Genomic DNA, 23,619 nt, shown 5'->3' with positions numbered 1-23,619 from the left:
AAATCAAAGAAAAATAAAGAAAGAAAACAAGAAAAGAAAATTAACCAAATTAAGGGATCTGGAATGAGCGTTTTGAGCGTTTCGATAGTATTTTTGTGGGACATGAGAGCACATCAGACATATCGAATTGCATTCTGAATACGAAGAATGTCTTTCTGATATCAAATAAATTTCATTGTTTGAAATTCACGATATAATACAAATTTTATGACAAATTATTAAAATTTGATATTTTTCACATTTTGATAAATAACAGTCCTCGAAGTATATCATAAATCTAATGTTATATTCTTAAGCAGTCCCTGGCATGATACCATACATGTATAGGCCTATGTATAGTAAATTTGTCTGCTTTATCTGTTTTGTGCTGTTTAAGCAAATAGTTAAACATAATTTCCATAAAATGTAAGCTTTTACTGTCAGCTAGATATGTTCCTTTTAATTTTGAGCAGAACAAGTGAGGTAAAGCAAAGAAAATTGAAATTTACTACTACTAGCGCCAATGAATGTTATAAGATTGTAAAACGGTACGATCCTCTGGGTGGGGGTGTGTGTGTGGGGGTGTGTGCGTATGTGTGTCCTGCACGCGTATTTTGTTTCTGCAACTATAACGGGACGCAAGAATCAAACTTACAAGAAAGATGGCTCTTGTCAAATCCTACAATTCTGTCAGAGAAAATATGCATATTTGCATTAAATTTTTAATTAATTGACATAATTGATTAATTAATAAATATTTTATTTAATGAGTGTGATGGTTTTGTAGCAGATGACAGTGCTCATTCAAGCCTGTCAAGGTCAGTTAGTAGCCACTTGCTGAATGGATGGCCATGATCAGCTATCAAAGAGATGCCTTGTGCAGCTGCCAATCACAGTAGAGGTTTGATAACATTTTGTTAAAAACCCAAATGTGATATAAGGACAAAGCTGTGCATGTTGGTACTTAATTGTTTGGATTCTTACATTGAAATTCCCTTGTATTAGTATTTTTATGTGTAGTGTATAGTGGTCATAAATTATATAGCTTTTAAATTTTGGGCATTTTTGCTCTGTTGCACTGTACCATTTATGGAATTTGAGCAAATCAATTACCGACACAAGCAGGTATACAGTGTATTATTTTATTTTTTATTTCGTATCTCAGGAGCACAGCTCACTTGGTAAGGCATCAGAATTTGGTACACTAGCGCTTCGAACTTTAAATCGGAAGGTGGTGAGTTCGAGCCTCATCACGGTCACATTAATTTTATAAACCAAATATTATTCGAACTTTTCATATTTGTTTTTCTTTTATTGTTTCTTTTCTTTGTCTTTTTTTTTTCTTGTTTTCTTTATTTTTTCTTTATTTTTCTTTGATCCATATTGCCAGTGTAAGGAGAGGAGGGAACTAACGGCCCATTCAGTGATTTTTTTTCATCCGGACGATCGTAAAAATCATCAAAATTCAGATTTTGTACAAGACTGCGGAACTCAGTCTTCAATGATATAGTCAGTAATAATCTTTTGGTCATTATATATGACTATCATCATTTGACGACTGAGTTCTTATGATACATCATCCGAAGAGCAGTTTCAGACAATTGCTTGGGATTGTTGGGGCAGAGGTTATCTTTTGAATTCTTTCATGACCACGTCACTCGCCACAAAAGAATGTCAAAGGTCATAAAACATCAACTTGGTGTCTTCTGCTAGTGGTTCAGCCCTAAGCCGTGTAGGCCTATTTAAGACAAAAATAATGCATTTACGTGAATCTGTAATTTATATACTGACAGTATTAGCTACATGTATTTGAATGGGGCTTCAACTTCGTCAATACTGCCGTTTTCTTGGGTTTTGTGCCAATTTTTTTCATTAAAATTTTTTATAAAAGTAACAATTTGATTTTTTTTTCACTTTCGCTGGGATCACTGAATGGGGCTTTACAACGCGATATATTCAAAACTTGTATTCACCTACTGTTATAGCATTAATCCGATTATTACACAACCTCACCAGCGTATTCAAGATATCCAATGCAAATAATCACCTAGATTATGACGTATCATACCGTAAATATGGCGGAGTACTAAAATTCATTCAACAAAAGCATGATTACAAGCTATTGCAATCTACCGCGACAGCTCGTCTCACACACATAACAAATGCACAAATACGATCAAATAGGTTGACGACAACGTTTGATTGAATGCACTGCATTGTGCCATGATTACAGTGAAGGACACCGGTTCAATTCCTTTGTATGGAGCCAATCAATAATTTCACGCACATCCTCTATTATTGCCCAATTATTGCCCGGGATGATTGCACACTGTAAAAGAGCTATTGTTATAATGTTTGATGAAATCGTGTTTAACTACCGTATTTGCTTAAGAAGGGCACAATACAGATAAAGCAGACAGATTGACTACATGTGGTACATGTATATACATATTAATATAGGGAATGTGTGTGAGTCGAGTATTACCTAATTATATATAGGGGCGTATCCAAAAATGAATTCACGCCCCTTTCAAATGTCGAGCCAAAGTGCAGGCCCTATGTCCCGGGTATTCATTTTAGTATCTCTGCTGTACCAAGTAATCGGTGTGCCTTGTATAGTCCCAGTAAGTGGGTGTCCCTTTGGATGAGTAACCATGATTGTTTATTATAGTTAAATTAAAAGATATGCAATTGATCAATGTTCAGAATATCACAAAATGATGGCGGCATCTTGATCTGGTCAAAAAGTTTAGCTCCCGAAACTAATCCGCGTGCGGACATGGTAAGGCCCTGTATCCATAGGCTGTTCCCTTGTGGCGTGTGCCCTTGTTCCGTTTTCACTTGTTCCCATGTGACCCATTACTGGTCGATCACGATAGGATTTCAGGTGTAATTAGATAGAAAATATTCTAACCTTTCCTGACGGGCACTCTGAACATGTGTGAGCCTTCACTAGCTTTTGAATCAACAAGCTACTTGAGGGGGGGGGCGGTGTCCAACCTTCATGTAATTATTTTGTGTAAGCTAACCCTAAGCCTATTCATAACCCTAATCCTAATCCTAACTCTAACCCTAACCAATCAGTGACAATGCCTGTTTCAAGCCTCCTTAGTGCATGATATCCTTCCGAATTCAACTACCTGCTTTGACCGGAGACTAAGTTTCAAACCCCTGTCCTATTCTGCCTATTGGGTAGCCGTGTTAACGTGCTAAATGAACGAAATCCTATCGTATTCGACCAGGAATGGCGGAGGCGATGGGAATGGTAGAATATAGCTATAGCATGATCTTGTCTGCATTTAATCAATAATCAATCAATGATCACTAATTGATAATCAATAATCGATATTCAATAATCGATTACCGATTATCAATAATCTATTATCAATAATCGCTTACCAATATCAATCATGATTGGGCCTACTATTCAAATAGCATTACGAATGATGTGCGGGCGGGGTGATTTTCAAAGCAGGCCTTTTCCTTACGGACTATTTGTATGGCGGTGTCAATCAATAACCACTAATTGATAATCAATAATCGATAATCAATAATCGATTATTAATAATCGATAACCAATGTCAATCATGATTGGGTCTACTATTCAAATAGCATTACAAATGATATGCGGGCGGGGTGATTTTCAAAGCAGGCCTTTTCCTTACGGACTATTTGTATGGCGGTGTCAAGCAATAATCAATAATTGTAAATCAATAATCCATTATCGATTATCAATAATCCATTATCAATAATCGATTATCAATAATCGATTATCAATCAAGATAATCTCAATTTTCAGAATGCTAAAGAAATAATTTAAAAAAAAAATAATAATAATAAAAATTTGAACTTTTTTAATAATTTCTAAAATTCCCATTTTCACCTTCGTGCGTATAAAATGAACATTTTGTGCAAAATTTTATTCAGAAATTTGTTCTGAACTCGAAAATTGCAGGGCTTGTGTGGAGCGCATTCCAGTGTTGAAAAAGGGTCAATGTCAGTTTCAGGCGCGCATTTATTCTACTTTTCCACAATATTTCATCAGTTTAGCTTCAAAATAGCTACAATTTTCCCGCGCTTCGCACGTAATTGTACCATAAGCTTATTCTGTCGCCAAAAGGTGCTGGATTTACTATACCCCAATGTCAATAAGAAATCTACGCCACTGTCAAGAACAGAAATCCCATGAAAAAATTGTTTGTGTGGACTGTGGCCCGGGCTGTGGAGGGAGTGGAACCAAACTGGCTGCTGTGGCCGGCCCAGGGGGCCACTGGTCATTGACCAGAGGGTATAATCATGTGTGGCCAAATATTCAAGTAAAAAGGGTCTTTTTTCATGATCAGGCACTTGATTAAAAACAAGGAAATTAAGAAAAAGGCCTTGTACAATAAATCATAGTGTTTTGGTTTTTTTTTTTAGACTACTTAGTATGTAGCATAAAAGGATAAAAGTTACGAACTTTTGAACTTGTGTTTTCCCAGTTGTTATGAAGGGTTTTAGAGTCAAAATATGACTGATTGACTTGCTTCTATAAATAGGGAATACTTCTTTGGTATAAAATTGTGCTCATAGGGGGCTTGCATTTTCAGAACTTGTAAATACTTGTTTTAGGGTGCTCATTGGACAACTTCGTGGTCACGCATGATACCCCCTTGTCAATGACCGGTGACCCCCCGGGGTGGCCGGAGAGGACCATGTGGTCCTGGAGCACATTATCGGGCCAAAATCGCACAAAAGGGAGCATACCACTAATCAATGGGGCATTTGTGCAACCCTACTAAGTTCCGGTAAAATACGGAAAGTTTTTGCGGTATTATGGGCTGCTGTTTGGACTAATTATCAGACAGAGTAGCGAATTATAGCTTAAATGAAAGTGTAAAGCCTATGAATGAATTTGAGTCATCAAAAAAGTCGCATTTTTATAATTATCGAAAAAATAGGTCCGCGAATGAAAAAATCATCAGAAACAGGTTTTCACGCTTGAGAGCATGTCAAAAACAGTGAGGGCGCTGTTCAGTGGCTCCTACCGGGAAAACGAGACGGAAGACTACCCATACATTGAAACATATGTTAAACTTTCATCGATTTGCAATCGTCTGGTTATCATTAAATTTCTCAGAAAGCGCCGAAAAGGCCTAAAAACGAGATTTCAATGGGGCGATTATTTAGTGGTGTGCGCCCAAAAGCTGCCGCGCCCGTCCACAAGCTTTCTATAGCAGGAGCAGGGCATACGAGCTGCTAGCTTTATTTTCATCTGGATATTTGATTGAAATTGACTTTGAAAATGGGCAAACTTCAGGTTTTTGAGGTGATTTTTGATGGCGGCGTGGATCTGTTTCGAGCAGGGGAGTGGGTGCAAGGTCATGTAAGAATCGTGTTATCTCAACCCAAGTCTGACATTCGAGGTAAGTGAGCCAAAGTCCATACTCGCTGCTGCAGCCAGCAATGCATGGCCAGTCCTATCCGCCGTAGCATGCATGCATGGTATTGTTGAGACCTGCGCTCAGTCATTATCATATATTGGGTATTATCTATCTGTTTATTGCTCATTTATATGAATGCCTAACCCTTTCCAATGGATTAGCGTATAGACCAAAACAGGACATCCCCCCAACAAATTTAACGAAGGCCTAAACCATGAAACATGAGGTGTCAATAAATACTTGTTCTTAAATACGTCTCGGTCGGGGCCACGTCACATCAATTCATACATTAGCGTTAAACCAACTTATCGCATATTTTTATTTGCAAAGTACCCCGAGGTACTCGCACCTCGGTCACTACGATTTCCACTGGCCTTCTCCGTACGTACGAAGGTCTGAGGTATACCCTGTGTGGGCAAGTCATCTTCAGTATGACTTGCCCTGAACGTAGTACAAGGAACTTATACGATGTCCTCATTCACAAACTGATACTATCTGTCCAAACTGATACTATCTGGTTGAAGGAATATTACACAGTCAAGAATAGGCACCATCATTTTTGTATTAATACTATTATGACCCCTCCCAGTCTCCCAAAACATCAAAACATCAAAAGCGTTGCACTTTTACTTAAAGGAGTGTTTACGTGATCCTAGCATCCTCTTTTTATGACATTTTTCAGTACATATCCCGAAAAAAGCCTATTCCCAAAATTTCAGTTGATTCCGATTTTATGCGTTTGCGAGTTATGCATGATTTATATGTGTATTACACTGCTCCATATACATGTAGACAATGCGTTGTAATTTCGTTCTGGTGCACCAGAACAAAATTCAAATTTCACGATATCTTTGCAAAACGAATTAATCTGCAAGAAATATTTTGTACATAAACATTATGTAGCCAGAGGTTTCCAGTGATATAAAAATCTCAAATCTTTTTTTGATAAAAGTGGGGGGATGAGGCTGTGGATCACGAAATGCCCCTTTAAGACTGTCCTTTTTCATATAACGCAGACAAAGTAGGGCCAAGCTAAATAGAAATGGCCAAATTTTGGCAAAATATCTCTCTGTGTAATCCTATGTTTACAAGTCCATTCGTCGAATTATGGAAATTGACCTCAATCAATGACGTCATGGACGTAGATGACCTGAATTCAGAAATATTGGGTTTTTGTACGTACAAAATATAATCTAAAATGTTTTACAATAATTAAAACAAATATAAAAAATATTAGTATTGTATGAATTAATTATTTAGTATTTTTAATGATCAACATTATGACAATATAAATATTAAGAAAATTAATAATAATTACATCAATTTTTCCGATATGTCAGAGGTCAAAGTGTCCCAAAACTGCTCTCAAAAAAACGGAAGTTAGAATGGCGATTGGTCTAGTGCCGTAGAGTCATATGGGCACATATTTTTCACTGAAATTTCTCCGAAATGAGAATTCGTTTTATTTTGGGAAGTAGCAGGATATATTAATGACTTTCTCTGGAACACCTGTGGACTGTACAGGGTGATTTAAAATGAACTGTACCCACCTTCACCCAATTTTGTTTATATATTTGCGGAGATTGTACATATCAAAAAACTATCATAGAAAGCAGTGATAAGTGTTCTGTAGTAGAAATTTTGATTTTTTTATAATAAGTGGTTTTTGTCAAAAGATATTGCATTTTCAAGTTATCGTTCCATTTTTAGACCAACACATGGAACTAAGTTTACCCGTGTTCTACCCCAGTAACAAAATGCAACTAGGCTACCATGACTACCTACATGTACAGCAAAACCAAGACAAATGTTATTTAAGCATCATTAAATCAATAATATTGATATTCAATTACAAAGATATGTAAAATAATACATGTAGAACAAAGGACCCATTGACTTGAAATTGTAGAGTGAAATTTGAATTCAAACAGAAATGGTGCGAAAAATTGACCAAAATGATGTAGAACAGATAGTTTGAATAAAATACTTATCCGCGTGCAACATCGTTTTTGGTGTGTTTTCTAATAATGTACTTTTCTCCGAAACCATTGGAGGTAAAGACATGATTTTTTCACCAATAATAGGAAACATACTGTCCTGTTATAGCTTACAAACACAAATTATTTAAATGTCGCTAAGTATTTTATTTTAATTTTTGAAGTTGGGTACAGTTCATTTTAAATCACCCTGTATGTGAGTATGAAAAAAACATCAACCGCCTGGAAATACACTATGTCAGTAAACTTAATGGCGAGCGGTCCGAATTTTGAGCCATACAAGTTTACGTGGTGAACTACCCTGAACGTCCATGTTCGGAAGAGACGGATACATTGCATGAGAGCCTGCCAATTTAAGCTTCCTATAATATCAATTGCACATAACATACGAAGTCACAAACTTCAATATGCACTTCAAATACAGCAGACCAGCTGTTAATTATTACCGATCCTGTAGAATAACTTAAATATAATCGTCTATTTCATGGAATCCTGTTGCTCAGAATTGCCAATTCCATTTTTATCTGTCAAATGCGCTGTGGATGTGCTGCATTAAATCACAGGTGTGAAACTGACTTTATACCACTCGCTCGCATTCGCAGAGAAGCCAGCCTCGTGAGTCGTGGCACTGGGGCATGACGTCATCGTGGACGTGTGCAAAATTTCCGACGGGCGTCATATAACCCGTATTGTGATTGGTTGCAAAAGCCATTCTTTGAAATCGTAAGCCAATCAATGAACGCGACGGCCTTTTACGGTATTAATTAATGTGACTCGCCAGTAAAGTACGTCTAACCTGATTGGTTTACAAAACTACTTTGATAATTGCTAAGCCAGTCAGCAATCAGCATGCTCGATGCAACAACCTCGTAGAGGTTTTCGAGAGGCGAATTCACGTGGTGATCCAGCGATCGAGTATAAATTCAGCTTGACAACTGCTCTCGCGGCGAGATCGCAGGTGCAATAACAATACATGGACACAATCAGTGACATTTACACAATGGAATAATGAATTATTTATGACATGCATCGGCTGGAATTTACGATCGAGGTAAGTTTTTGGCCTGTCCCTGCGTGAATATCCTTAGTTTTCAGCATCAAAGATACTTGCGATGACCATTTTTTTGCGGACACTTTGATAACAGGTTTATTATAGGTCTAAGGTCATAGGGTAGAAACTATAGTTGTACAATTTGTACGAAATATACATTTTGTTATAGGCCTAAAATGTTTACAAAAATATATTGGTCCATACGTTGAGCTTGTATTCAGTTGTTCGACGTATAGGTCTGAGGCTCCTGAGCATGTGAGCCTATCTGGCCAGGGTACACAGTATCGAATTTTATTAACATAATATCACTTTTTACCGTTCATCACATGAAGATAAAACAAACCATTTGGTGCATGGGTGAAAATTTTGGGTACATTTGAAGACTGTAAAATTACCAAATTTGTGACCGTAGCGATCGTCACCATAACAAAAATTAATGTCTCATAGAGATATCCAATCAATGGCCATGGTGGCGAAAAATTTCATTTTTTTGCTGTGAAATGCAGTGAAGAAAAGAGATGCAGGAAGTCTTCATTCAATCATAGTGTTATTTTTAAGGATTGTATCAATATCACAAAATTGAACACGTGAGTATTTATATCATGAATGCAGGGTGAAGCTTTTGAAACTGCGACATGAGTTTACGGTTCGGCTCCCTCTGTGCGCCCCGCTTTTTGCAATACTACGGGAGTCATGGCCCTATGGCGAGGAAGGAACCAATAGGGCCACGATGTGTCGGGCTATTTGCAGAGAGTCGAACCTGGCACAATAGTGTGATAGCTTGTGATACATTCTAGAGTTCAGTGAATGCGAATGTTGTTTTCACTCCAGTGCTATTGTCAAGCCGGTTCGGCCCGCGGATGTCCGACCGACAGAATTTGACGAAACGCTCCCAGCTATAGGACCTGGTCCAAATCCCAAGCAGCCAGCCCGGTTTTGACAGCCTTTACCTCCGTCAGCTCAGGTGCAAAACCACTTACGGCCTCAGAAAGAAATTTGCGTGCGTCAGATTTGAGGAATTTGCATATACACAGGGAACTTAACCTAAAAAAATGTGAGAATGCGTAAACGCATCATTCACAACGGACACGGTAACCGCCCCCGGTTTTCACCTTCAATGTGTTAAGCATGCATGAATGAAAACCTCAAAACACAAACAAATTTTGAAATACACAATGCAGAGGAAGATTTTACTGGTCAATGGAAAACAAATAACACATAATTTAATTAGACTTGGCATGCCCAGATTTTACCAGGCAAATAAATTTTGCATGCGTTAGACCTGCTATGTCGAGTTAATTTTGCCAGGCAAAATTTTTTTCCAAGTCTAAACTCCCCCCACAAATTTGCCAACTCGACACCTCAAGTAATTTCAGTCACTGGAGAAATGAATGAAAACGATTTTTTAAAACTGAGAATATAATTTTCTCATTCTCAGCTGCAAAGGGTGCAGGCATTGTTCCAAACAGCTGTAAAGTCATCATCAATCACGGAACAACAGCTCAACAAAACAAAATTTAAAACTGAGAATACAATTTTCTCATTCTCGTCTACAAAGAGCAGCCTTTTTAACTGTTGCCAGTTTGGCAGAACAACAATCTCAGAACAACAACAGCTCAAGAAAAAAATCACAAGTTCATCACTTGAGAAAACCATTAATTGTCTGGCCAAAATCCTGTCCATAAAAAACAAAATCCAGGCCAAAATCCTGTCCATAAAAACAAAATCCAGGCCACAAATCTTGCTAACATGTGTCAAACATCAAACACTAGAAGCTTTAATATCAAATATAAAAAACAACAACAACTACATCAGTCCATCTCAAATTATCTAGTTTTCACAAAAGGTTGGCTGGTCACCCTCTCAGATTTTTTTTGGCCTATTGAAAATTGGATCAGACCCCCCCTTTTTGCTCACACACGTCACAACGTTAATTTTCTTCCAAGTTTAGACATCCATATCTTCCCCTAGGGGTAAGCTACAGGGCTACAAATTGGAATCTAGGGTGTCTTTGACCCAAATAACCAGATTCTGGACTAAAAAAATGTATCTCACCCACATTTGCTGATATACATTTGTAGACATCTACAAAATGCATGTTCATGCTCACGCACATGACAAATTCCCATTTTTGACCCCCTCCTGTTCATACTAGATGTCAGACATCATCTATTTTGCCTTAAGTAGGCAATACAGGTTCAGGTGTGACCCCCTATAGCAGGGTAGACCACTCATTGGCTTAATAAAAATTTCACAGGGGCTCAAAGATGACTCCTCAGCCAAAAGACGCCCTGTTCGTGACCCCATTAGACATTGTGGGAAATAATCCACCATAACCAAACTCACACATATTTACAATCACTTGCATGCTGTTCCTCTGTACCAGAAATCTTAGTGGTGTCAAGCCATCTTCATGGTTAAATGACTGCTTGGAGAATGGAGATCGCTTTGAAATACACAGTAATTGACATTAATGTTCTAATACCCAGAATGCAAAGTTCATCAATTTACTGTGTATTTCAATGAGTGATTCAAACACTATTTTAACCATGAAGATGGCTTGAAACCACTAAAGATTTCTGGTTCAGCTGAACTTGCAGGCTATGTTAGCACATCTATGATAATCACAAAGGTACCAAAATCTGAATTTTGATGATTTTTACGATCGTCCAGATGAGCAAATCACCAGTGTTCGATTTTCATCTACTTTTTTGTGTAGCAAAAACTGCTACTCACTTTCAGATTTGAGTAGCAATTCCAAAATTGTGAGTAGCAATTATTTTCACCATATTTTGTGGATTTTTTTGTATACCTTTTACCATCGCCAAAACAGCCCTACTTTCAGGGGAATTCCTGAAATACATGTAACTGCATCTATCATCTTTTTTCTCCCTTCTTACAAGTTTGTAGACAAATGCAGTGGCCAGTGATCGATTTTCGTGTATTTTTTTGTGTAGCAAAAACTGCTACTCACTTTCAGATTTGAGTAGCAATTCCAAAATTGTGAGTAGCATTTTGCTACGCTAATCCAGGTAAATCGAACACTGCAAATCACTGAATGGGCCAATAATGTATCAAAATGAAAGTTCTGGGCATTTTCAATATCCTGAGAAACATGCACATGGGGCGAAAATTACACCACTTTAGAAGCTGTGGGATCTCCTTACCATACCATTCCTCTTGTCTGTCAGCTTGTCTCAACACCGCTAGGCCATGGACACTGCCTTAAGAATGACTCTCCTTCACTGGGCTGCATGTAGTACCAGTACATGTATCATACCAGCCAGAGTATTAACTGTAGAATTTAATTTGTTAAAATATAATGTCAATATTTTTATTTGTTTTAGGTATTCAAATCAAATACAAAGGCAAAGGCAAGACCCATTGGACAGAGACAGAGACTCATGGATCAGGGGATGATCGGCGTACAGAGACCGTTCATTACTATATGAAGGAAAAATACTTTGAAGAAAAAATGCTTATCCTGGGAAGAGGTAAATAAATAATACTGGATTCCAGCAAACACAAAACTGTTAAATTGTTATAAACATGTTATAAATGTGTTTTGTCAAAACGTTTTAATAACATATAAATGTGGGGTTATATATACACTGAGCTCAAAAAGAAACTTATAACTTTATACAACTTGTGAATCACAAGGTCATATCTTAAAATACTGTCAATCAAAATGAACCAAAATTACACACAGGATTACCTTAATACTCTACTCAAAACACATGTCAGTAACCAAGCAGTTGTCCAACTGACACAACAGCAAAATGCACTGACATGGAACAGCTTCCTGGACTTCCTCCACTTTCACAGCCCAACATTTGGCACCCAGCACAAAAAATCTGTGAGAATGCACACAAGATCCTTGCACAGATGATAAAACGGTGCTGCTTTCTGCTTTTCATACACTTTTTTCATAGAACAGGGCTGGGCTGTGAATGTGGTACAGGAAGCTGTTCTATGTCAGTGCATTTTGCTGTTGTGTCAGTTGGATAACTGCTTGGTTACTGACATGTATCAAGAGTAGAGTATTGAAGCAAACCTGTGTGTAATTTTGGTTCAATTTGATGGACAGGATTTCAAGATATGACCTTGTGAAAAATTACAAGTTTCTTTTTGAGCTCAGTTTAGATTATGAAAACACTATTAAAATGTTTTGTATGACAAAATAAAATACATATTGTAAAATATTTGTTGGCAAACATTTGTGCAAAATATTTTGTCAACACCTAATAACATTATGTTAGAACGTTTTGCGCATAGTTTCCAAAAATGTTTTCTGAATGTTATTAAAATGTTTTTCAATGTATACCCTTTGTGTAACCAGACATTTAAACATTTTCTGTAAAATGTTTTGCATTTGCTGGGTTGTGATCAATATGAATGATTACCGTATCATTTATATCAGCCTTCCGAGAGGTACAAATAAACATGTGTACATTTTGCTGATCGACTTTACACTTGCACTGAGTCACACAAATCAATCCAATGTCTCATCAAAATAATAATAATAATATTGAATGGCTTACTTAATATTATGTGATAAATGAATATATTGCACTTGATACAACAATATGCATTTTTGCAATATTTTTCTATCACCTGCAATATTCTTTTATCATTCAGTAGACATGAATAACAATGTAATAACCAAATAATATAATTTTGTATTGTTGAGCTTTCTTATGAACCCATGACTTAAGTTAGCACATGAAGTGTACATACCAGAGAACAAATTGTTAATTAAGTGTTAAAAGTCATGGATTCTATTCAAAGAGATTATCCGTATTCAAATGACAATAATCACTCAGCCGTGACCACAAATTGCATAATAAAAAAACAAAAAAATAATAAATCATTTCATCAAATTTGTTCCTTTTCAACCATCTTGTCATTGCATATATGAGTATATGAAATTTCTATGTAAAAATGCATTTTTTCTGCATCAAATTTCATAAATGGCTGTATTTATGGTGAAGGAAATGTTGGACACAAAAGTATCACACATTTTATGTGTAACTTATCAGTCTACGTTTGTTTCACACTTTTTAATCAACTTAAGGGCTTGACAGTTTTTAGTTATACCCAAATTTATGAAGGGGGACGTACATTTTTGGAACCGTGTATGTATGAATAATATAGATAATGACATGATGATTTTGTTTTGTACATATGTAGATAAGAGTGAAAAAGGTGAATAATATAGATAATGACATGATGATTTTGTTTTGTACATATGTAGATAAGAGCGAAAAAGGTGAAAAGGTTCATTTGGATGCAGGAGAGCACAACTTTCCATTTAGGTTCCAGATTCCCGCAACTCCTTTGCCTCATGCATTTGAAGGCAGGTATGGCCGTATTCGTTACAAGGTGCGCGCTAAGATTGATCGACCGTGGAAATTTGATCACACAGTAGAGAAGTTGTTCAATATAGTTGGAGTGCCTGTTGATCTAAACACAAGACCTGAAGCACCAGTAAGTACTTCTGTTATATGTTACATGTACATGTATGCACCTTGGCGAGTCAGTGTGCATGTCATGTATGCTGCATAGATGTGGGCACAAAACAGCTGCTTTAATGCATTGACATCACTGACTCACCAAGATGAAAGTAGTATAGGATAAACACATGTGTTCCACTTCACAAAACAGCCAGGAATGAACACCAGACCCACCCCAAAGCGGAGGCCACACCAAACCATCCCCAGTCACACAATTTAGGAATACAAAGGACATTCCCCAACTATGCGACTCCGGGACAGCCCAAAGCGACCCCAACCCGGAGACGAGTCCTGCACCCATTGCCATGATGTGAAATGAGACACATGCAGCAGCCGACAAGAGCACCGCCCCGATACGGATGCACACATATTACTGGGGTTCAATGCCAGACCCCCACCAACCCGCACAACAAGAACACCCAAAGAGCACACCAACACCCCCCCCCCTCCCCAGGTACATAGGGGAATTGCCTTTCCAGAATTAAAGTAATATTTTGCAAAAGATACTCTTTAACAGCCTTCTTAAAGTTGACCCTATCAGTTATCTCCTTGATTGACTTAGGGAGATCAGCCCAATCATGAATGCTAGCTTGATAAAAGGAACCTGAGTTTGAGCTGTTGTTTTTGTGTGTATAAAAATTATGCTGACTGGACCTAGTATTGTGGTTATGAACCTGGGATATTATGATGTCAGAAGCCATTTGCTCTCCAGACAAAACATTGTCAATTTGAAGGCCTAAATATTGCACTGATTTGGTGGCGGTTATGTTTTCAGAATCTTGCATCCTATACCTGTCCGATTAATTCACCACTTGGACAGTACATGTATAATTTGCATATTCATGAAGGCTATTTATAAATATAATAATGACAAAGTTGGATGGATTTTTTCATGATACATGAATTATCAATCTTTGAAAACTCTAGCTCGACAGCTTTGAAATTAAATTGAAAACTTGTTTATATCTTGAACATGTATATTGAATCTGACTATTAATTTTCTTACACTTATAGATGCCATCAGCATCTCAAGATGAGAAGACTATTTGTTGTTTTATGCTGTGCAAGTGGACCAATTAAAGCTTCTGCTCAGACGGACAAGAGTGGTTACGCACCAGGGGAGACTATCTGGGTGTCAGGATTTATAGAAAATAACAGCAGTCGTGAAATATGTGACATCACAGCAAAATTTTACCAGGTGAGTGAAAGATTATTTAGTAAAAAGGAATTGCCCCATTTTTGTTCTTACCTTGGTTGAATAACCATGACACACATTCCCCTCATTTTGAGTTTTGTGCTGGTATTTCAATCCATCTTAATATGCGAGCCAAAAATGTGCATTTGAAGGTTGCATATAACCTGTGTGTTGATCATAGGCCATACACACAGTCTATGGAATAATAAATGGGTTAGCCCATCTTTAAACTCTTATATCGTCAGCCTGCTACGCTAATTGCCTAAGTCATTTTTTGTAATTTTGAGAAGAAAGAACAAAATGTGGTTCAAGCATGCATCAGTTACGTAATCAACCTAATTATTTCGGATTATTCTTTTTCATTTGTATCATTATCATTTGTTCTAGTACAAAGATTGGTGAATAAATGTTTAAATGCATGCTTAAACCATATTTTGTACTTTGTTCTCAAAAATACAAAAATACAAAAAATGATTTAGACAATTAGCGTAGCAGGCTGACAATATTTAAATAGCAGGGCCAAAGAAGATGTACATGTCTTTGTCATAATGATAATAATAATATTTACGGTATTTTATATATATGAACTCAATGAGTTTTTTCTATAAATTCTCCATTTGTCTACGGGCAGTGGGAATGATGTAATATTTACATGTATGTTATTTATTGATCTGACCACCCAGCTTTGACATTGGCCATTTTGTCTTGAAAGTTTTTAAAAAACCTTCTACTTGGAATAATAACAAGTTTGTCTCTCTTCAATGTTCATGATTTACCATTTAACACAGAGGTTCCGAAAGTGCATCCCATTTCATGAAACAGATAGATTTGAGCCAGGTATACCAACTTGATGGGAAAAAGACAAAGAAAGACATGAACTAATAATGTAGTATGCAAACCATGGAGGTGTATGCTAACACTGCACTAGCAAAAATCCAAAATCACAGGGATAAGTAGACAAAAGTCATGAAAATGAGACTATTACTCACAACCCAGCACTGTGTCACATATCCCAGCTTATGTCTGGGTAGGCTTGGAGCCCCAAGTTTGTAAAGCTTGCACCCGTCACCAGGCAATAGAGTACCGAAGTGATGACGTCACAGAAAACTTTTTTTGCATTTCAGCGTTTTGAATACCATATATCGGTGGAGCATGGTGAAAAACATCCACAGTCCAAATTTGGTGGGAATCGGATCATGAGGGCCCGAGATATGGCAGCATGAATACCTAATTAGCCCCATTGAAATCAGTGTAAATTGGCCTGGTTCCAAACAGTTATTTGGATGGATTTAATTTAAGGCTATTGTTTTTGGCCCACTCAGTAAAATCATTCAAATCATCTTGAAGACAGCCTTTAACATTACGATGACGGTTCTCACCAACATATTTCCAGTATTGTGATTTGGCATCTGTGGCAGCATCATTAATAACAATTTGGAATCCAATAGGACCCAGTTTTGTGCCTTGAGGACCCCCCCTTTGACCACAACATAGTCAGATAAAGAATCATTGAATTTCACACACTGCTACCTGCTGTGCAAAAAAATCACAAATCCATGGCACAATAGTTCTTCTCACACCAATTTCCATCATATTCTCAATTAAGGTTAGCCGAGAGTTTTTCATGCGCTTGATTTCAGAGGGGCGTAAGTTCATAACAGAAACAGCCATGCAGAAAATGAACAAGCGTGCTGGGACGTAGGCCTACTTACAATAGAATATTGATCGACGGTCAAGACATGAAACTTGGCTTAGCTTCGTGCCCGGAGCTCGTGAGTCGAGGCGGGCGGGGGTTACATGAGGGGCGACATGCGGGGTCGGATGCCGGGGGAGGGTACAAGCCATTTTCGGCAATTTTCATAAGGATTTTATAAATTTTAAAATTGATTGGGGCACTTCGTCAAGCTACGCCCTGGAAAATTTGTTGATTTTGAATTTATAGCCTTGATGAAATAAATCAATGCTGCTATTCCCCTGATTACAATGTAATAGGGTACAACAATAACATCAACAACAATATCAAAAAGCAATTATTTGCAAATCGAATTTGGGAAGAATATTCAAAAAGACAGACTTAGCAGGCCTACAAATTTCTGAATTATATAAAGTGAAAAACAATCAATCACGATTCACTGCAGTCAGCGAATCAATCAAATAATACTAAAAAGAAAGGAGCAAGAAAGAATAAAGAAATAGTGAAAAAGAAAGAAAGAGAGAGAGAAAGAAAAGAACGAAAAAGAAAGTAAGAAAGAAAAAGAAAGGAAGAAAGAAAGAAAGAAATGAAAAAAAATGAAAAAAGAAAAAGAGAAAGAAAAGAGGAAAGAAAGGAAGTAAAAATGAGAAAAGAGAGAAAAAGGAAAGAAAATTCAGCCACATGGGGACTCGAACCCACAAAAATTGTTCATAACAGATTCCCAGTCCAGCGCTCTATCCACTGGACCATACATCAGCTTACGCAACTTCTTATTCTCGAAGCGGATATGTAACTATAATTTGATCTAATTGCTTGATTACAATCGCGTCCGCACAATGGCTCTTAGAATAAACACGCATATCGGCGCTGAAATTTTGAGCGAACTGATGGAGGAAAAACCTGCGTTTTTGCAATACTAGCTTCAATTTGGAGTGAAAATCAAATGGGATAGCAATTGGCAGAATGTTGAGAAATAATGTAGGTATTCAGATGTCTAAATTAACGCCCGTTATCAAGATATCGATAATTTCACAAAACAGTTTTTTCTCAGACAAGATTCTCGAAAAAGTACACCAAAAACGGGCTTTTTAAATTTGATCGATACTGTATTTGGTTCTTCCCCATGGCAACATTATTTCTTTAATCGATTTGTAGTACAATACAAAAAGGAGAAAACAATCACTTCGGCGTGGTTTTATACGGAGCGAACATTTGAAAAAAACTGCATGGAACGGGTTTTTGATCTTGTGAACATGGTGCGTAAAAATGATTTAAACGAAGGATTTTCAAGCGGATTCTAAATTTTTTATAAACACACAAAAATAATGTAAAGATACATCCATGCACCAACATTTGACTCACTCGATATTTGATTGCTGAGAAAACGCGGTTTTAGAGAACAACTTTATACGTCTTTTATCGTTTTTATACGTTTCTTCGTGTAACCGTAACAAGGTGTGATTGATAAGATCAAATGCTTTTGAGAAACTGTCAGAACCACTGTGCCAACGTTGTGATTTTGTCCGCATCCTGGTGGAGAAAATGCATGAGATTAACTAAATAATGGCTGGTAGAAACTCCAGAAACATTGCCAAACTGTTTGATGTCAATAAAATCTAAATGTCTTCCAAAATCCATTTGCAGCAATTTTGGAGAAAATTGAAGTGAGGGACACAGGCCTGAGTTTTTCAACATTTGGAAGGCTGATCTTTGGAACTGGCACAATTATTGCTTTTTTCCATTGGGTGGGCACAATTCCCTCCTTGTAGGAGGAATTTAAGATATCTGTAAGTGTAATTCACGCACTAATTGAGGATTAAACCCATCAGGCCACCAGCTTTAGATGGATTCACTTTTTCTAATAAAGTTCAGAGTAAACATGATAACATCCCATGGGTAGGGATGCGGGACTCGATTTTTTGCAGGTAAATAAGCAGGAAGCTTAGACAGGAAAAGAGGCTCAATTGGGCTGACACACTAGCGAAGATGTGGTTAATAGTGTTAGCCTTACCTGTAGAGTCATCATCTACTCCTGGGACACTCACTCTGAGCTCAGATTTGTTGTTATATGTGACAATTTTTATCTGCTGGTGCCACTTACGTGGCTCAGTTTTTTGGAGAGATCTAATTCTCTGTTTGTCTCCATTGGTGATGTAATATTGGTGACCGACTGACACACTGACTGACTGACTTTACTTTTACATACATGTATTTTGAAAATCAGATTTGTGCAAAAGTTTTAGATGAGCATGATTATTTATGTTTACTGTCTGACTTTTTTGGCCCACACACATATGTGGGGCTTATTTTATCATCCAAATGGCTGGCTGGCTGTATGGTTGTCTGTCCAGACGGAAGCAAATTCGTTAATCCACTGTGGAATTCAAGTGCAATAACCGATCAACTTCATTATTATGTTTTCAGGGTTATTAGGAGTTAAGAAAACCTAATAATGATAATATTGGATGGCTTATTTCGCATGATACCATAACATATCGGATTCGTCATACAAATATCAAACTCGCCGTTGGCTCGTCCAATATTTTTATGACTCATCCAATATGTTATGGTATCATGCTCAGCTATCCAATATTATATCAAACTTAGTGTGGTGTAGGATATGGTGGCCTGATGTGCTGTATAGTTTTGTATTATGTTATTTGCATGTTTATGAATAATGAGTTCATTTGCATATTTTGCCTACTTTTTCTTTAATCCACTCTACAGCTTAAACACAATAACCAATCTACTTCAAACTTGGTATTGTGATAGTATATGGTAGCCTGATGTGCTGTTTAGTTTTGTGTTATATTATTTGCATATTTATGAATATTAATGAGCTTATTTGCATATTGTATATTATTTGTATTTACACACCTTTGTGAGGCCACCTTAATTACGAAGCGCATAATTTAGTTTTACTTTCTTGCTTACTTACTTACTTACTTGCTTACTTACTTACTTACTTAATTACTTAATTACTTATACCTACTTTCTTTTATTTACATTTATTTATTTACAGAAAGTTCATTTCCGAGCCAAACGGCATGGTCATGGATGGGAACATCATCGAGAGCAGAAAACCAATCTAGGAGAACAAAGAGGAGAGGGATGTGGTGAACACCGTACTGCATCATTTGACCGCAAACCTTTCCTTGTGCCCTCATGTCCTCCATCTGGTTTGGACGGCTGTGACATCATGAGTATTGAATATTACATAGAGGTAAATACAGACATTCCAACCTCACATTTCCGCCCACTGTCTCATCACTTTCTGCAGCTGTGTTATATGTAACCATTCTTGGAACTTGCATGAAGTTCATAAGTGCTAAGAAGTGCTGCGGGATCCATGCCACAAAAATAGTCTTGTATACATGACTGCGTAGAATAACAGCTATATTAAAATGTTATAGTGACTGGTTGCTTCAAATCTTCATTTCTTTGAAGACTGATATCTAGGTGGTCATAAAAGAGGAAAACATTATATGGTTAAGCAGCATGGAGTGTTACAGATGTTTGAAGCATGAGATCAATGTCTTATTTCATCAATATTTTATAATTTAATTTGACATTATTATTCTTTACAGTTTGAAGCTGATGTGAGTGGGACACCATTTGACTTAGAGCTCAAGTTACCCATCACTATTGGGACGGTTCCTCTCTACAGTGCATACTACTCTGCTGCCTTTCCTCCAGGAGAAGTCGTTACTCAACAACCAACAGGTATGTGTTCAGTAGCAACAGAAATGAATAAAAAAGAAGGGAAAGGGGGCAAACTGGGTAGAATTTTGTTGCAGTTTGTTTTGAGAACCGGGTTATCAGTGCTGGAGGACTTGAGTCCAAGTCCGGACTCAAGGACTTGGACTCGGACTCGGAAGCTAAAGACCCTGACTCGGATCCCAAGGACTCGGGACTCAGCTCTGAGTCCTCCTCGAGTCCGGCAAAATTGGGTCTTTTTAGATCTTTTATTTTCGTTAATTTTAATCATTTACCACCTGAATTTGGTTTTGCTGTGGAACTGAATTCAGCAGTCCGACGCTTGAAAAAAATAGCCGGTTTTCAATTGATTATTGCCATCAGAACCAAAATGGGAGATAGTTAAATCGATTCATTACTTATTTTAGTCATTTTTGTATTCAAACCTTTTCATATGGACCCCCTTTTATCGACAAAAAAACCCCACCCAAGAATCCCTAAAGTTTGTTCGGTTAAAAAAAAAAAAAAAAAGACTCATACCGTAAACATTCACCTGGGCTCCTTTGCCTTGGGGTAATTTTCATGTACAAATAGAGAGCTCCTTCCTCTGAAATCCCAACAAGAATTAAGGTTCTGTGCCCTTATTTCTGGTGGGAATTTTACGGGAGGACACTTTTAGGGTGTGCCTAAAATTCCACTTACATGTATGTCATTCCATAGGAAAAACTAGCATTGCCCACTCAGCTGAATTGATACTTGGGCTGTAGTGACGTCAAGAAATGATGGAATATGGCCACCCTTTGATATCGGGAAATTTAAAGATATTTGAATTTTGTTTCTTTATAAAGGAGAGGTTTTTTGTACTTTAAACGAACCAGGTATGTTTATTAATTCATGAGCAATTATAATATGCAACTTTACTATATTGGGGAAAAGCTTAGGGCTTGAATTTGAAACATAAGGACTCGGACATTGAGGACTCTGACTCGGACATCGAGGACTCAACTACACCACTGCGGGTTATTTAAGAAAACGTTCGTGCAAATAATTTATCTCTATTAGATGTTGTGTATACTTATTATATACAGCGTAAAAACATGATAAGCATAAAAATATGCTAAAAATTGTGCAATATGTCTCACTTCTAGTACATTTACGAAGTGCGACTTATTTCTGGTTTAATTTCTGGGTTGAAGTGGCAGCACCCATGCATATTGTCATGATTTATTGGTTGCATACAATGGACTCAAAAATGAAAAACCACTGTTTTGTATTATGACCATTATGTTGTTGACATGCATTATGTACACATATGTTGAAACTTCTCTGGTTGAAATAACAAATATCCTGAATTAGGAGATGTTGACAAAAGTAGTTAATTGGTATTTTAGAATGATTATTGATATAAATAATGCATGATGATGACATTGATGATGATCTTTATAATCATGATGATGATGTTGTGATGATGAATAATAAGATGATGAGCATGATAAAGATGGTAGTGATGATGATGCTAATTATGATGATGTTGACTACAGTAACAATAAATTAGAAACCATGTAGTAAAAGTAGATGATGATGTTTTCTTTTACAGCCCCACCCAGTGAACCACCACCTCCATCATATGAAGTAGCCATGGGTGGACCTCAAGAAATTCCAAGCAAGAGTGGCCACGATTACACCTTTGGAAAGATGATGTATGCGCCAAAATACCCATACTACACCTTTCCTAATGCAGGTGATCCTGCTTATCCACCACCAGCACAGAGTATGTATCCTCCTGTCCAAGGAGACCCAGCACATCCATCGTAATAGTCTTTTTCTGTGATTAGATGCAATGGGCTATTCCATTTAAAACCAAAATGGGCCGTGGTATGGTGTTCAAATGGAATATCCCAATGTCACAAGGTGATGAGTCAATTGGTGCTGTCATATAGACCCCAGAACAAGTGTTTATTTCTCCTGTGTTTTAATTAGATAATGAAAGTATGAAAATATTCATATTTCAGAATTGAACTTTTAAGAACCAAGTTTGATTGCATGTTCACTATTATTGTATGTTACGCATATATTAATTGCCTGCACATAATTATATTTAATTGAAAACTTGGTTTAGGCACCATATCCAAATTAGTTAGATCTTGTGATCGCCCATAAATGCTGCAATGATATATCGAATAATTGAGTTTTAATGTAAATTTGTAATGCTTAATACATTACACACAAAGATTACATTATTGACCAATTTAACAGTAAATTAATTGATTTCATAAATATTAGGGATCATCCAAGCATCAGCGGTTGATCCCAGGATCAAACCGATGTGGATGTGGCATGTTAGATAAAGCCAAAAAAAGATTGTTTGATTGTCCTTGTTTGACATACCATTCCAACAGAAATAACTTTATCAAAAACAAACAACTTTTTGTTACTATTTTCATCAAAACTCTTGAATGTCTCAAACTCATGAGGTACATGTTTGCCACTGTTGGATATACCAATATGACTGCAGCATCACATCTCTTCAATTTGTAATTAGACCTCAATGTATTTGACCTGTGCATTTGAGAAAAGAGTTGTACATACGTACCTACAAAAGTGTTGTTGACAAGGATTGAAGCATCAGTTTGTGCATCTAGTCCTTATTGACTTTAGACCTGAGTGAGAATACATCATGCGCATATTGGGGGGCTTTGGGCGCCAGCCCCTGGGTAAAGGCAGCAAAAACAGGGGCGGCAAAAACAGGGCGGCAAAAAACTAAGGAGCGACAAAAAGAATTAGTAAATAAAAAGGGCGGAAAAATTTGATAAAGCATACATTTTTTTGAAAAAATGGTACTATACATCAAAATGTGCTGCTTTTAGGCGCTTAGGGCATGAAACCCCCTTTTTTTTTTTTTTGCTCTTCACTTTTTCAAACGACCGAGAAAAAAATTGGGTCAACCTTTTCGGGCTGTTGAGGAAGGGGCGGCAAAATTGAATTTTCCTTAGCCCCCGGGGTTGGGGCGGCCACGGTACGCCACTGTACATGATTGTTCAGAGAGAAAAAGAAAAAGGAAAAAAACCAACA

General features: G+C 37.1%; 1 protein-coding gene across 1 annotated transcript; it reads left to right on the top strand.

Moving 5' to 3' along the window:
* The first annotated feature begins 5,197 nt into the window (after nt 1-5,197).
* On the top strand, nt 5,198-23,233 carry LOC140144855 (arrestin domain-containing protein 3-like). The gene is given in 8 exon segments (XM_072166657.1): nt 5,198-5,384; nt 11,798-11,944; nt 13,705-13,937; nt 14,978-15,016; nt 15,018-15,161; nt 19,874-20,074; nt 20,439-20,574; nt 22,145-23,233. Coding segments are annotated over 8 exon segments (1,239 nt in total). The 5' UTR covers nt 5,198-5,263; the 3' UTR covers nt 22,363-23,233.
* The last annotated feature ends 386 nt before the right edge of the window (nt 23,234-23,619 follow it).

This window comes from Amphiura filiformis, unplaced genomic scaffold (genome assembly GCF_039555335.1).
Source record: "Amphiura filiformis unplaced genomic scaffold, Afil_fr2py scaffold_88, whole genome shotgun sequence".
Classification (NCBI taxonomy): domain Eukaryota; kingdom Metazoa; phylum Echinodermata; class Ophiuroidea; order Amphilepidida; family Amphiuridae; genus Amphiura; species Amphiura filiformis.
Note: the sequence above shows the minus strand (reverse complement) of the source record. Positions and strands in the feature narration are given on the sequence as shown.